The 16,614-nt window shown below is 44.3% G+C and overlaps 1 protein-coding gene across 1 annotated transcript in view; it reads right to left on the bottom strand.

Moving 5' to 3' along the window:
• Positions 1-16,614, bottom strand: part of RELN (reelin) — a 560,682-nt gene that overhangs the window by 7,211 nt on the left and 536,857 nt on the right. Inside the window, exon 64 of the mRNA XM_019543587.1 lies at positions 8,507-8,512. Coding sequence (XP_019399132.1) covers positions 8,507-8,512 — 6 coding nt within the window. The remainder of the gene's footprint in view (positions 1-8,506; positions 8,513-16,614) is intronic.

Raw genomic sequence — 16,614 nt, 5'->3', positions numbered from 1 at the left:
GTGGCGGGCGAGGATCAGAGGGTGCTGAATCGCCTAATTGGCATGGCAAGGGGCGCTAGGGAGCTTCACGGCCGCTCATTAGGCCCTGCCCCATGACACCATGTTTTAATATACATAATATTAATGTTGGTTGAAGGGGCCCGTTCTTCAGGACTCAGCCTTCTGACCAAGGTTGGCTATCAGGTGTATCTACCCACTTCCAGAACTATCACTCTTCTTGACACAGTAAGTAGGATAAATAAGAGAGGTCTCTCCACTGCTTCCAACAGGGAAACTTCAGTTCTGAACTGTGCACCTTTTAATTCCCTCCTTATGGCCGAACATTATAGTCATGAGGCCAAAAGCATATCTGGTGAAGCTCTACTGATTTCTGTATACTTACATCAGAGAAAATTTATCGTTCTCATTGTTTTATAGTAATTCACAAGTGGTGCAGACATCAGGTTTCTCCTGGGAGAGTTGAAGCTCTCCCAGGAGAAACCATGGGCACTTTTATACATGCTCTGGGGGGTCAGTACTTTAATTAAAGCGGCTTCAAGAATAGTTCTAATTAAAGTGTCACCATGTCTCATGTACCAGCATCTTAAAAATGGTTGTGGGGGTGGGGGAATGCACTTAAACTAAAGCTTGTTTGACTGGATTGAAGAAGTACTAAATGACTATGCAGTAACCAGAGTACTTTTATAAACAAGTACTAAATGATAGGGCTGTATGAAGCTTCAGTCCCTGATTCAATTTGGCAGAGATTTGGCCCAATTCAGTGGCTGAATTCCCAAATCCGAATCGAATCGGAGGACCCTTTAATCTCTCCAAATCAAACTGGAACCCTCCGGATCAATTCGGAGAGATTCAGAAAGATTCGGTGATTCAGACATAGACACAGCTTTAAATGTTTTTTCAACATACCTCTATGTAGCAGGTGGCTCGTGAATGCTGCGGTACATGGAGTGTCCCACAGAAGTGTGGGGGGCTCCCCAGTGCGCTTAGCAGCAGATCCAGAAGTGGACCAGAAGCAGTTCAGGTATACTTCTGAGTCCACCAAGGAGTGAGCAGGGGGGCTCCCCTGCACCTTCCCGGCTCGGCGACTGGTGCCTCCTGAGTCTGGGGGGGGGGGACTCAGGGCTCCCCTGTGGCTTGCCAAACTGGGGAGGCATGGGGGGGCCCCCAGCACACTTCTTGGCAGACCTGGAAGGGGACTGGAAGTATTTCCAGTCCCCTTCCAGGTTTGCCACCGAGCACGTGGAGGGCTCCCCTCCCACTCCTGTGGGATGCTCCGTGCACCCCAGCATCACCGTGATCATGAGCCACACCTGCTACCTCAAGGTATGTAGAAAAAACTTTAATGTTGTGTCTATGTCTGAATCGCTGATTCTCCGAATTAGCATTGAATCTTCAAGTTTGGATTCAGCTGAATCGAATCGGGGACAATGATCCAAATCAATGAATCAAATCGCTGTCCCTGATTGAGGCTGAATCCAAATCAATCCTACTAAATGACTGCGCAGTAGCATCCCTGAACAGCTTTTAGATAACGCTGACTGTACAGTAGCTCTTCACAGTATGCACTTCATGCCATGCGATGCTACTGCACAGTAGTAACAAGCTACTGCGCAGTCAGCATCTCATGTAGACATAGCCACTGTCTCCCTTGTGGAGGACTGTATTCTCTTCTGAGAGAAGCCACAGAATGTACAGACATTCTACAAGTACTAATGACTGCACAGGCAGCATCTCATGTATACATGGCCAGTATATTACTTGCTGGACTCTGGTGTTCCAGCAGGAAGTGGAACACACCCCTTTAACAATCCCCATATTGTGTTGCAGAGAACCATGGGCTGACCATGAGTAATCTGGTTCAGCCAACTAAGGCTGCCCTATGCACTGCTGCCATCTGTCACTAGGAAGATTAAGGAAGCCTGCAGAGCATGCTGTGATGTGTTCCCAGAGATCCCCTGGCTGCACAGTATTGCAAGGTCTCCACTCTTTAGGGCTTTAGCATTCAAATGTCTGTATATGAAGCTCTGAGTAAGGTGTTTGTTTGTTTGTTTGTTTTTAACCAGGAAAACAAACACGGGAGAATTCTCCCAGATTATTTGAATGTGTATATGTAGCCTTAGTTTCCTGTGCCATGCTAGTTTCTACAAATGAAGTATATAACTTCTGTGAGGCTTTCCTATGGTTTTGTGCATAGCAAATGCAAACTTGTATATGGCCCAGAAGAGTTAGATTTGAGGTGATATAGCACTTATACACTCCAGTCTCTGTACCACTGGGGGCATACCTATATTTGGCTGTAGCTTTGCCTGAAACTCTCTTTAGCACCACAAGAGAGAGACATGTGTCACTAAAGCTACAAACAAAATCCACTTGGGTAGACGAGACTCCAAAAAAGGCCTACAGCACAGAATCTGAATATTCTGTTTTACTATAGTGCCTGTCAGGTCTATGAATCACCAAGCACTTAACCATCCATATGCATACATCACTTTAACGCAACTAGTTCTGGTCTGGAGGGTGGCAATTACTGTAGCATAGTATGTTACACAACTATTGGAGGAGAGGAACAAATCTGGGTCAGAACGCTACTTTTAAACACAGTAAGATGTTATCATGGGCTATTTATCGATTTCGTAGATTTCATAGACATTAGGGGCTGGAAGGGACCTTGTGAGATCGAGTCCAGCCCTCCCACCATAGGCAGGAAGTCAGCTGGGATCAAGTGACCCCAGCAAGAAATACATCCACATGTTTTTGAAAGAGTCAAGAGTAGGTGCTTGCACCACCTCTGGGGGGGAGTCTGTTCCAGATCCTGGACACTGCATCATAAAGAACGTTTTTTCTTACGTCTAGTCTAAATCAGTTTATGGGCGTTAGACCTTGTTATCCCTTGGGGAGCTCTGGTGAACAGCTGTTCCCCTGTGTCCTGATGTACCCTTCTTATATAATTGTAGGCTGCCACCAAGTCCCCCCTGAGCCTTTTCTTTTCCAGACTAATGAGTCCCAAGTCCCTCAGCCCTTTTAATATCTACATACTGCAGTCAAAGCTTCAACTGAGAGACTTCTTGTCACCTCCCCACTGGAAACACCATGAACTGCAGTATATCTGAGAAAAAGTGGCCATGTTGATCCTGTCAGGCTCTGAAGCTGCTGTTCTAGGAAGTCCAGGTCTTACAGACCTGAGGCTTCAGGCCACTGCATTATCTCTTCAGAACACAACGTGTACTCTTTGCACCAAAAACTAATATTCCCTTGAAACTGATCTGGAAACCATATTAGTACATCTGCCACCAAGTCCAACATGCCATGCCCACAACAATATCGATAATTGCTGGTTCTGTTGAACAATCTCTATCCACTATGAGATGGACTGATACAGGGCCTAATGCAATTTCCTCTAGCTGCAACAGATGCAGAATCAACCCAAAGACCAACACTAAAATCAGAGTCACTCTTGTTGATGCAGTTTCCAGCTCTGTGAACCCATAAGGATTCACAGAGTACTGGGAAGAGGCAGGTTCACTCTAAAGAGGGCAAGGGGTAATACTGCCACCAACTTCCTTTGGGCAATTCCAAGGGAAGACATGACAACTATATGTTCTGCTTGGAGTCCCTGCAGCTCCTGGCTAGCTGGCTCTGCCCCTCTGGGTCTACTGTGCCCACTTTGCAGTTGCAGTACCTAAGTGGTGAAAAGGATGAGTGCAGTTAGGCCTTTGTGGCTCTGCTCTGGGTAGACCTACTGTTGCTGGAGGCCCACAATCCAGGGGATATTTGTTCAAAATGAAATAAAAGGCTTGCAGGAGGTGTCCCAGACAATGAACTCGCTCTCTGCAGAGGCAGGGCAGGTGGTCAGTTTTGTTTATGAATGAAAAGTAAATACATAGATTGCAGTCAATTCCCTGTTCCTTTCTAGTACATAAGCTTATTTTAGTGAATATGGCTATTAAGGAAACAGAGGAATTACATGTTTTCCACCTTCATAATGATCCCTTTTCCATCAACTAATTTAGGGTCTAATTTGTTTGTTTATAAAGAAATCATTTGTGACAAATCCTAGGGTATAAAAATGATTCCAAGCTGCTTCCCAGCCAGAGTTTCAAGCCTTCTGCTTTTAAACATCATGCTAAATCTTTTTTTTTGCCATATGCAAGGAACAAAACTAAATCCAGCTTCTGCTGGGAATGGGTACAATTAGATCTGTATTTGGCAGGAACATCTAGCAGTGTTACGGCAGTCATTATTCTGGAACACCTGCCTGTAAGAAAATGGTTTCTGCTTAATTTTATATGGCTTTCGCCCCAGAAAGAAAATTCTGCACCAGGGTGATTTATTACAATTTGGTATGTTAGGGACTGACAGCAACTAATGCACATTGGTTTAATACTGTCTTATAGCGGTAGGGAAAATGAGACACCTTCTAAAGAAAAAAAAAGAATAAATAGTTCAAAACATTTTTTTATTAGTATCCACCCAAATACACTCTCTATTGAACAGTGCTTATTGCCTTTAATGTAATGATATAAAACTAAGGGCAAGATCCAGTAATGGATCTGGGTGTCTACTTGTATACTGCAACACCAAATTTCTGGGTGCTTGGAATGGCATACTCCAGAATCTTATGTGAGACATCTGGGTGCCCTATACTAAGCATGGGGAGAGTTAAGCACCTCGAAATGGGATCTAGAATAGCTAGACTGATGGGCAGTGAGATGCCTAAGGTCAGCACACTTAGAGCAAGCCAATAGGGAAAAACTGAGAACAGCATTGAAATTCAAGTCCTGCCCCACAGGTACCTTGCAAGGTGATGCAGGCATCTCCATCTCCAGCCTAGAACCCTCTCCTGCAGGCAGGCACCTAATGCCTTTTCTTTCTATGAACTGAGCAGGGTTGTTTTTTTTTTTCTTTTAAAATGCTGCTGGAGGAGGCTGTGCCCCCTTTTTATAATAGCTTGGTGGTAAAAACCCTCACCAATGAAATGGGAGATCCTGGTTCTACTCCTTTGAATGCATGAGGCTATCCAAACCAATATCTCCCAGGTGCCAAATGCTAAGCTGGGAGAAAATATAACCTGTACCTCCTGTTGAAGCTAGGCCACTGAACTCAAGATTCATTAAGGTTGAAAGTACAAGCATGACCCTGAAACCCACACTACTTCAGGGACTCCTGTATTTTATCCAGCCTGTTTAATGCAGAACAGTTTTAGAGCATGGACCAGAACCCAGGTCTTCCCTCTCTTAGGTGAGTGCTCAAACCGCAAGGCTGCAGTATCATGCTCTTTCTCTTTGTGCTCCCTGACCCAATGAATCTTGAATTCTTTTCTGCACAGTGGAACAGCTTCAACAGGAGCCCAGGAGAACACTACCCAGTAGGCTACTCTTCCAACCACTGCATTCTGGGAAGAGCCTGATCCTGTCAGTCTGTGTCAGGCATGCTCAGAGACTGAGCATCTCTGGGGACTTGGACAGAGGAATTTCTGACTTCTGAACCTTGACAGAGTTTTGGGGTGCATCTGGCATTGAGCTGCTTAGCTGTGTCAAAACAGATAGTTCCAGGTCCATGCAAAGAGGCAACTCAAGGTGTCTGAGGAACTTTAAATTCAACCAGGGAGGCATCTATGGATTTAAGGCACCTCCATGCTTAGGTGGTGACTGGACAGAGGTTTTCAGAATCACAATATCACATGTAGGTTTCTAAATTCTGCCTCAGTCCTAGCTTAGGTGACTAAGTTACATGGAAAGAACACATACCTATCTCATTACATTAAACTGGATACCAGAAAAAACAATATGCATCTGGAAAAAGCCACAAAAGCTAAAGCTTGCTTGTTCTGATATACCTTTATCTTTTCCTACTGCAGTACACACCAGCCTTTCTCCTGTCTTATGGGGGACAAAGGGGGCTATAAGGGATGATCCTATGCCCAGCAAAGTGAAAGGAGAGATCCTCATAGATTAGACTGTTAGTGTAGTACATAGGGACTCTATGGCCTGGGGTGGATATGCATGAATTTCTAAAGATACTGTCATACATTAATAGAAGAACAGAGCCTAATGGTATTTTATAAGATAACATCATAGGATTTACAGTATATGATTATAGGATTAGAAGAATCATGTAATCTAACCCCCTGCATAAATATAGGATGAGCTATTTCTAAACCACCCAAGACAGGTGGCCTATTCAGCTTCTTAAACAATTCCAGTGAAGGAGATACCACAACCTCTCTCAGACACTTGCTCCATTGTCCTATAGTGCTTACAGTTAATATCACCTTAAGATCTTCATAACTATGTTTTTCAGAAAGTGGCTTTGCATTTTCTGGATTTTGTAGGTCTAAGAAGCCTTTTTAGTTACTTTATACAGCAGCATGGAGTTTGATTTGTATTTCCTATAAACAGAATTTAAAGTAAGGATAAATAAGGGTTTCTCATGAAGACTACATATGGAGATGCTTTAGCTATTATTTATATGGTCATAGTGCCCCAAATGTGCTAGGTACTATAATGCTTTTGAGGGACACTGTCTCAATCTCAAGTATTATGGGACTGTCCTTTGGACTGCAAAAGGTCCTCAGACACCATTTCAGTTCCAGTGGAAATGCATTATCAATGGGAAAAAGTTTTTCAGCAATCACTGCCCCTAGGACACTTTTAGAGAGCCCTCTCTGGGTCACTAGTTATCTGTTGATCATGGACAGCGGAAATAGCACAAACCCTTGAAAACAACTACTGCACAATTCAATTGTTATCTTGTCAGGGCTATTGGTTTGCCTTTAAAAGGGATGAAGGCTAACTCTGCTCTTGCTTGCTTGAGCAAATACCAAGAACTCTACTGCAGTCAGTGGTATTGCACTTGTGTACATCCTGCAGCATCAGGTCCACATAGTACAATGATAACCCCTACCAGGGAAGTTCAGTAAACATGTACAACAAAGCTGTTTTTGAAAAGTACTTACTTCTGTGTCTTCTAAGCCTAAGTACATTGACCTGATTATTGTCTAATTTCAGTCTCTGAAAGTACACTTCAGAATTGCAGCCCTCAATATTTTTAAATATAAAACATGGACTAAGAAAATTTGGTAAATAATATATTCCAATTTCAAGACTATGTATTTATAATTCATAATTTTGTTTACACCTAATATAAAAAGACTTCTTGGTTCAGACCAAACTGGGACCTGAAACAAGCCTTAGAAAACAGCAAAGGCAAAGTGGTCCAATCAATAAATATAGCTAGGTTTAGTAAATTCTGTGGCTGAGTTATCAAACCTGTATAAATTGATTATCATCAGGGATCCTAGTTTTCCATTCACTGTGGAATCTGTGTTTTTCCATAAACTATTGAAAGCATGGCAACATCCCACTTCTGCTCTCTCTTACTTTTGCTGTGGTTTTTGCCCCTCAGCCAATCTGCTGGGGGGAAGCGGGGAGGGGTGGGGGGAGAGATGGAGAAACATACTGCTGACTGACTATGAGACAAAAAATTCAGCAAAAATGAGAGAGCTGTAATGGAGCCACTTGCTGCGGGTTGCCCCATGTTTTTGGCAGGTTGCGGAAAAACACAGATTTTTGTGTTTTTAAAGCAGAGATTTTCCATTTTCTTTCTGCAGAAAATTAGAAACCCTGGTTATTATAATCATCTTGGTGACAGATTCTGGCTGAAATCCTGGTTTTACTGTCAATTTCTCACTGACTCAATAAGAACAGGATTTCAAACTCTGTTTTTAACTACTATGTTGATTAGGAATGCCCAGCTGGATAACTATGGCACAGCAATAATGGTGTTTTTGTAATAAAACTGGAAACACCCCAAATAAAGATTTGTTGATATTCTAAGTTGGGTGGTCATGAGTTACCCTACCCTGTATGTATTTATGGATATACAGGAGCTGATTTTGGCTATTTCATTTGCTGAAGACTACTTTGTTTACTGAAAACAATGGGAATTTTACCTGAGGTCAGAGATGGACCACACAAATTGATGAGCACCCCCATTTCCTTCCTACTTCAAGGCCTATTTGGAGCACTCTGTACCTTGAAGGCAGCTCTCAAACCTTAGTCAAAGCTCCCATTGATTTTACTGAAAGGTTGGCTGAGCAAGGTGCTGATTATATCCTGCAAAGCTCAAATCCCACTGATACTCCAGCTTAAAAATGATGCATGCTGGTCATATCTGCACAAGACACTGACTGTGTAGTAGTGATGTGACACTACTGTGCAGTAGTATTAGGCTACTGCACAGTAGCATCACAAAAATATGTTTGCTGGTGCTATTATGCAGTAACTCGGGTTACTGCACATTTATTTAGTACTTGTTTATACAAGTACTAAATAAATACACAGTAACCAGAGTAGCATCTCACATAGATGTGGTCACTGAGAGCACAAGTGAGTCTATGTCCTCTTCTACAGCACCATCATTGACAAAATTCTGGGAAAGAGTCTGTAAAAGTACTGTAGCCATACTAGCAACATGCATGGGATATGAATTCAGGGACAGTACTTACCTTACTCTAGTGTAAAACCAGTGACAGCAAATAATGAAATACAACACAAGTTAGAAAATGCCTTTCAATGCATGCAGCACTCTGATTAGTCATAAAACCCTGATGAGGTTTAGAGGCAATATAGGACTTTTCAGGTCTTTTGAAAATAAAAATTGAACAGATTATTTTTTGATTTCTTAAAGCAATATCTATACTTTTTCTTTTCTATAAAATTCGTCATGCAGTTTATAAACAAAGTAAAAACAGTCATTAAAACACATCGGCATCATATTAAATTTGGCATAAATGTTGTGAATATAAAGATAATGCCCTACCATTTTAACTGTACCGTAAGTATTTTGATAATCTTTGATGAAATATTCATTTAAAATAATTGCTTTCTATTAAAGAAAGGAGGCAAATGAAAATCCTTTTCACATGGGTACTCTGTTGCAGTTAGTATATATAATTTGTATTTAAATACTGCAAACTTTTTTGCGACAAATGCAACATGAAATTCTCAACAATTCATTTGTGCCAAAAATGTGAGATTACTTTGATAATGAATAGCATGGAGTGATGGCTGTGGAGGGGTTAACTCCGTGTTTTTTGTTCAAAAGTGAACTAGTTTTTACAAAGAGTTATGGGGCCATGTTTTGCATTCCTTGCACAGCTAAAATTCTCCTGGATGCCATTGGGAGCTTTGAGTGTGCAAAAAAGGCAGGACCAGACCCTAAATTTACAGGTTATTGTTCTGCAGTTCTTAATACCTTGGATCAGAGCTCATTCTTTCTTTATAGGGCCTGCCTCATTCACAAAAAATGGCTAGTCAAGATGCACATGCAAAAAGTGTGTGGTAATTGTGGTTTCACTGTGCAGAAGACAGGCTGTGAATTGCACCCAGGGAAAAAAACTAAGCTAATGTGCTAATGAAATGCAGGGTTGGACACGGGCTGTTCTTAGGGTAGAAGTACTGGGACACAGGAAAAGTAATCTCTTTGAAGGGGTAGAGGGTCGTGAGAGAACAATGTTTTATTCTAAGAAGGACTGCAGTTATGGAAAGTGTGAGGGCTCTGCCCAAAGCTTTCTTCACAGGTGGAAACAGCAAATATACTGCACTAACAAATGCATCATGAAATTTAGATTTAAAGGTTAAGGAGAACTGTGATATATGTTTCACCCCACATTCTACAGGTCCACCACCACCCTTAAAGCAACTTGACAAATAATTAGCTGCAAGATTAAATATAACACTTGATCTGAGCCTTCAAGAGGCTGAGAAGCAATAGATGTTACACAAAATAGATGTTATATTCACTTTGAGTGCCATTACAGTGTTAGTCGCTAAATTATAGTATTAGCAATACTGCTGCTGAAAGAAATGTATGAGTCAAATAATATGTAGCCTTCTTTATTGCACCTACAGGTTTTGCATTCACATATTAATTACAGGTCAAAATAGTGGCATTTATTCCTGCAATTTATCTATACCCAGAGAAGAGGAGGGTGTGCCTCAGAAAGTGTAGCCCATAAAGTCTTAAGTGCTAGGTCTTTATCATGATGATAAGGAGTAGATCAGAATGAACAGTGTATGATAGCCCTGTTTATAAATCAGTTATAATCTGTTTTCTGGACATAACCTGGCTTGTGGGCCGCTTGTACACACCATGGGGTTTACTTTAGTTTAATTCTCCCTAAATTGAAGTGGTGGGTTTTTAAAAACGCTGCTTCAATTTAAAACAAAGTAAACCCCCATGGTATGTACACAGGGGTTGGGGCCCAATTCTTACCTGCCTCTCCGGCAGTAGAGGGGGAGGGTGAGCTGCCAGCAGGCCGAACAGTCCCTGAGCTGGAGTGGTGGGGGGCAGTGCTTCCCTCCGCGGCCATAGTGGCACCCCCTAGGTGGCACCCACCCACAGGCACCTTGCCCGGATGGTCCTTGGGGGGGGCACTGCAGCCACAGAGGGAAGCACTGGGCCCCTGCACAGCTCAGGCTGGCAGGCAGGCTCCGGGGAGAAAAAGGAAAAGATTAGGCTCTCTGCTTTCTTTTTTTTCCTTCAGTGGAGCCTGCCTGCACGGGCAGCCTGCACAGCCCCTGAGCTACACAGAGCCCAGTGCTTCCTGCTTCCCTCCCCGGTTACTAGGGAAGCAAACTAAAACCCCTCAGTCATGTTTTATTTTGCTGTGTCCTAAAGTCATTTAATGCACAATAGGCTGCCAAATGTGCAAGCAGCAGCATTAACGTGCAATACGCCGCAAATGTGCAAACAGCAGTGTCATTAAAGCAGTGCAAAAGAGCGTTTAACCTGCTTTAAAGGTCAATTTTGTGGTGTGTACAAAGGCCCTTTGGGACTGGTTAACTTCCAGTGGATTACGTAGTCACTAAATGGCAGTCACCGTTAGAAGGAGAAGGGAAGGTATATGGTTGCTGGAAAAGTACTATAAAATGAGAACTCTTGCTTGCAGTGAGTCCTTGGTTATTTCATAGAGCAGCAAGGCTGAAAGGGACCTCAAGAAATTATCTAGTCCAACCAGTGATCAAGCCTGTGACCCTGGGTGTTATTAGTACCACACTCTAATCAACTGAGTTAAACTGACAATACCTTCCCTGCAAGGAAGCAGTACCCCTACCTGCCCTCTCACCAGTCTTCCTCAAGGTAGGAACTAGAAATCAAAAATATTTTAGGGTGGAGAGAAGTTGGTAGGAACCTAGAGTGGTTCATTAGTAGTGCCTAACTGGTTAGGAGGGCAAGGTCCTTTGCTTGTTCATGGAGGAGGAGTGGAGAAAATAGGGGAGGGTTTTGTGAGGGGAGCAGGAGTGGATTGTGGTAAAACAGGGGCATCTCAGGGCAGGATACTGAGGACACACACAGCCATCCTCAGCAGTCCAAAGGTTACTTTTCTTATTGAGAGGCTTCTACGCCTTTAAAATAATGGAATTTAATAACACTAGGATTAGATACTCAGGTCTTGAAGAGTTACAGCTCATGCAGAACATGGGGCAGGGGCAAGAAGCAAAAAGTCCACATTTGTGCCCTCCTACAGCTGTGGAGCTATAGGAGTTGCAGGCATAAGTTACAGCAGACTCAGGATTGCTCTAACTTGGTGCATCTACATGAGATGCTTACTGTAGAGCTGCCTAATTAGCTCCACAGGAAAGTCTCAGTGTCTACACATGTAGCCCTATTAAGCTGCAGGAAACTAATTAACTCTGCCATAGGTTAGTACTTGTAAACACAAGTACTATCCTATGGCATCATTCTTTAGTGCACAGCAACACACATGGATGCTGACAGGGCTGGCTGAGGCATGCTGAGCCAGGCTGGAGTAGCCCCGGGCTGGCAGGCAGCTCCTGGGGCCCCCCCTGCCAGCTGAGGCTGCTCTGACCCAGCTCGACATGCAAATACATACATATAAATGTGGTGCCTGGGAGAATTAAACTCCAGCACCATGTGTGTTTATGTGTTATTGTGTTGCATTAGTTGCACGTGTAGATAGCCCACCTATGCCCTCCTGGGGCCATTCTGTAAACCTACATTTCCCAGGGATTAAGACACCTAGGATGTGATTCTCAGTCCCCCAAAATGCCTCCTATGCTAGAAGGCATTATGGTGCACGTAACCAGGACAGCTGCTCCTCCCCAACCAGGGGAATCCTCATCCAGTCCCATAACTAAGTGGGTAGAGTTAACTGGAGCAGCAGCCCTGGGCACAGATTTGTGGGGAGGAAAGCCAAATTAACAGTTGCCACTGCTGGTTGTGCTGCTGGCAGCTAGGACCTGCCACTGCCCTGTTGTGCCTTTTTCCTCACTTGAAAACTTAGGTCAAATTTCTGGCCAGTTGATACCATGATAGCATAAAGGGGTTGGACTGGAAGGTGAGGAGTTTTGCATGCTTAATCCCCTGTCAGAATACAATGAGTATGAATCTTGAATTTATCATACATATCTATGGTATTTTTCTAAAACGAGATGGTGTGGATGGTACATGTACCACCTTCTTTCATAAGTGGGGGTTGTATGCAAGAGCCCCTAAAGGATGCATGTACAATATGAATAGGCTGTCCAGGTTTTAAGAATGAAAATTCAGGACATTCTGACTAGGGGCCTGGAAGAGGGCAGTTGAGGATGATTTTGGTGGGGTCAGAGAGATGGAATTTACAGAGCATGAGAAAAAGGTGTGTGTGGTGGAGCACCTTTGGGTGCTTGCCACCATAAGGGCATAAGGAGACTGTGAGGCAGCCTGCAGATGACAGCAGAGCCAATCAGGTGGTCACGTAACAGCCAGGAGGCTGCAGGGCCGAGCAGCCTCAATATAAAAGCAGGCCCCAAGGAGCAGAGCTGGCAGGGATGCTGCTGAGGTAACATTGCCCAGCTTGAGATCTGCTGCTTCCAGAAACAACCTGGAGGTTAAGGATAGGAACTGAGGGGAAGGAGGAGGTTCCTAGGGACCTAGTGGAGGTCCCAAGCCCTGGGGAAGTGGCTGTAGACCTGGAGCTGTGGAGAGGCCAGCCTAGAGAGAGGCAGTGCGCACAGGGACCTGAGCAAGGGGCCAGGACAGTGAAATAAGAGTGGCTGTGCACACAAGGGCCTAGGAAAGGGGCTTATAGTTTGTGGGCCTATGGAGGGGCTAGGTAAGCCCCTGATTAGAACTGGGAGTGACAGAAGGCAGGGGCTCAGATGAGCCCAGTGGAGTGAACAGCTGCTTGATATAAATTTGGTGGGGCACCAGGCAAGCCCAGTGGGAGAGAGGACTGGTGTATGGAGGGGCCTGAGGGGACCCCTGCGGAGGGTGAAGGTCAGCTGCTGTCAGACTGATCCTCAGACTCTTAACTGGTCAATGCAAGGGGGGCAGGGCCAACAGGCTGAAGGGCAAGTACGCCCACTGCAAGGGGCAGGCCAGGGCTGCAGAGAGCTGCTGGTACCTCAAATAACTTAGAGGTGGGGCCAGAGCCTAAAAGAGGCTGAAGGTCCTCTTGATTGGGGGGGGGGGGTGGCATCACTTGCAAGAGAGGACAGGTGGTCAGCCAGCAAGCAGGCTGGTATGAAGGAGGCTGAAGCTCAGCTGCTGGATGGGAGGCATCCAATGAGGGGGTCTGAGACAGATGGGCCAGTGACTAAGAGCAGACTATGAGACGGAGGCTGCAAAAGAGTGCCCAGGAGACAGCGGCCCAGGGAGAACATCCAGGAGCCCAGTAAGAGGAATAAAACCAGGGCAGGTAGGCTTGCACTTGGTCCTGTGGCATGACCTTAAACTAAACCCTGCTGGGGTTGGATAGTGTGGTGGGGCTGCCTGTGGCAGGGCAGTCTCCTGAAATGGCACACCAGTGCCTCCCTAGTGAAAGGCGAATATGGGGTGCTGGAAAGCCTCAGCCCTCACTACCCTGTGGGTGACCCGGTGGAGGGGAAGGGTTAAGGGAGCACACTCTGACAGAAAAGCACCAGGCTTGGGTGACAGCACAGGGGCCAGGAGGGCCCGAGGCCTAGTGGGAGGCCTGAAGGAGTGTGGGGTCCAGGCATGTTGACAGATGCCTGAAGCCTAAGGGGCATAACTACTGATGGAGTAGTTACCTCAGTGCAGGGGCAGAGTGTGAGGGGCTAGGAGCCCAATGAGAGGCAGGGAGCCCAGAATGTGTGTGGGAAGTAGAGGCCCCAGAGAGGGGGCATGTGGCCCAGGCACATCTAAGGACACCTGAGGCCAAGTTGGGCCAGAGGCCCGGCTAAGATGTGTCCAAGGACACCTGAGGCCAAGTTTAGGCCAGAGGCTGAGTATGGCTCAGCAATGGGGCCGGTGGAGTTGGAAGTCACTGTGGATCCCATCTGTGAGGCATGGCACACGGTAAAGGGAAGGTCAGAGCTGTGTATTATGCCCTTGGCATCAGGGCATTAAATGGGCAGCCTCCCGCATTTTTCCATCTGATTTGGATACATTAAGGCATGGTGAGTGGATTGAGGAAGACAGCCCTAGACAGGTAGGTGGGCTGGCACTGTGACTGGACCCGGGGATGACCTCCTGTCACAGTTTGTCCACTCCTACGGTGCTCAGTAATGCAATTTTCCTTTCCCTCCTTTTTGACCTACTCAATTAGCTGGTGTTTCATTCAGATGATCCATGTAGAAGGGTTACAAAAACAGGACAACACATGAATGTTAGCAGATAGACAAGGATTTCAACCAGGCCCTGAAACCAGAGGTATTCCTGGCTGTCTAGGATACAGGGGCATCCTGAATGTGACTCATTAGGTATCTGGTGATTTAAGGCTTAGATAAAACTTTACCAGGGGAAAATCAATGGGAAGTGACTGGTGTGGGGTGGAAAATATGGTGGTGATCCCCACTGGACTTGCCTGAGATTGTCCGGAGTGAAGGAAGGTTTTGCATTCCCTGAACAGGCAGGGTTTCTGACCCAAGAATCCTTATATTAGTCCAGGACCCCACCAAGCCACTTCCTGTGGCTCTTTGATAGTATATATACCTTCAGCTGCTTCTCCAAGTGCTACTGCTCTAGTATGACTCTCAGCAAAGCAAGAGTGTTCCCTACATCTCTACATTTCTTTACTCAGTTTAATTTTTCAAGTCTTCCACATTAGTTCCTATGGTTTCCTGATAATATAAACCTGACTCTATCTCAAGTGTTATAGCCCCTTGCATGGGCTGCACTTGAAACAAACTGAGTGGTGACAGCTGGTCATGTAAGTAAAAAGCTGAGAAAGTGGAAAGGCAAGGCTGTCACATGACAAACAGCCTAGAGAGAGATGTAAGGCAGCAAATTACAATTAAACTTAATGGAAATAATTTAATGAACCCTTTTTTGAAATAAAATTTAGCACAACATTCTGCCTGCTGGTGGATTTTGGGGTTACATCTTTGCCCTTCCACCTCCTTGGTACACATTATTTCAACTAATGTTTGCTTTTGTGACAACTGGCATTGCTACGTTCTACAACTGTGCATTTGACTCAGTATGTCCACACTTTCGGGTTCAGTTTCACTTCTTATGCTTTTTCTTTTCCTCTCAACCCTTGAAACTCCCCAGAAAATTCAAAGATTCAAAACAGCCTAGGTCCAGGACCTGAAGAAAAATTAAGACTCAAAGATAAATCCTATCCATAATTAATGGTGGTGTTTCACACTCTAGCACAGAGGCAAGTGAGACTATCCAGTATAGGAATAATGGTAATATTCTGCACTTTATCTGGAGCTTTTCTTTCATACATTTTGCAGCACTTTACAAAGTGGGCTGAGCATTATTGTGCCTGTTTTACTGGAAAATGAAGTGCAGAGAAGTAAAGTGACTAGCCCATGATGACACAGTTGAGGCATCAGCAGAGGCAGGAAGAGAACTCAGGTCTCTTGGCCATACCTATGCCTGTAACCAATACTCAATGGGCAAGACAATTTGACAGTGCTTCAGCATGAGTTGGCTTTGAACTCTCAGAAATTTGAAATAACAATGAATGTAATTTGAAAGGAATCTCTATGCAACATAGAAACTATTTTGATTAACAAGTTTCAACTAGTGCAGCTAGAGGAGGTCAGAATGAATTAATGACTAATTAGCACATACCATATGTGTCATTATGTACAATTTTTAAGTTCCTAACAGGAATGTGTCCTGTCATGTTTAGCAGGTTTTATGTTTCAAATCTAGCCTTTTAATAACATTCTGCTATAGCTCTTCATGAACAGGGTCCACTAAGGAAGCAAGCAGTTTGTAAATGAGCTATTTTCTGCCAGGCATGATGTAGTGTTCACCTGAAAACTCATTTCCAAAGCAGGGGAAGTGCAGATTTATCCTGTTCTACCCTGGCTCTGCTCAGAATTCAGGAAAAGCTCTCAAGGTTTCTCAACAGGAGTAACAGTGTGAGAGCATAATCTGCATACTTAGTTTCTCTTCTGAGCAAAGCTGTTTCCTACTTCTAATGCTTTCTTCAGTTTGCTTTTAAAATATCTCAAATGACTGTTTCCAATACTAGGCTTGGATAGGTGTCCTACACCCTGAGAGATCTTATTGCCACAAAGGTTTTCCTGGCATTCAGCTGACACTTCCCTTTCCTAAATCTCTCCCATTATACTTAGTAATGCTCTCAAAAATCCATGGTCAAATTGGTGTCCTATACATTATACTCTT

This window comes from Crocodylus porosus, unplaced genomic scaffold, assembly GCF_001723895.1.
Source record: "Crocodylus porosus isolate Cpor-Errol unplaced genomic scaffold, CroPor_comp1, whole genome shotgun sequence".
NCBI classification, from domain to species: Eukaryota; Metazoa; Chordata; order Crocodylia; family Crocodylidae; genus Crocodylus; species Crocodylus porosus.
This window is presented reverse-complemented; position numbering and strand designations above follow the sequence as displayed.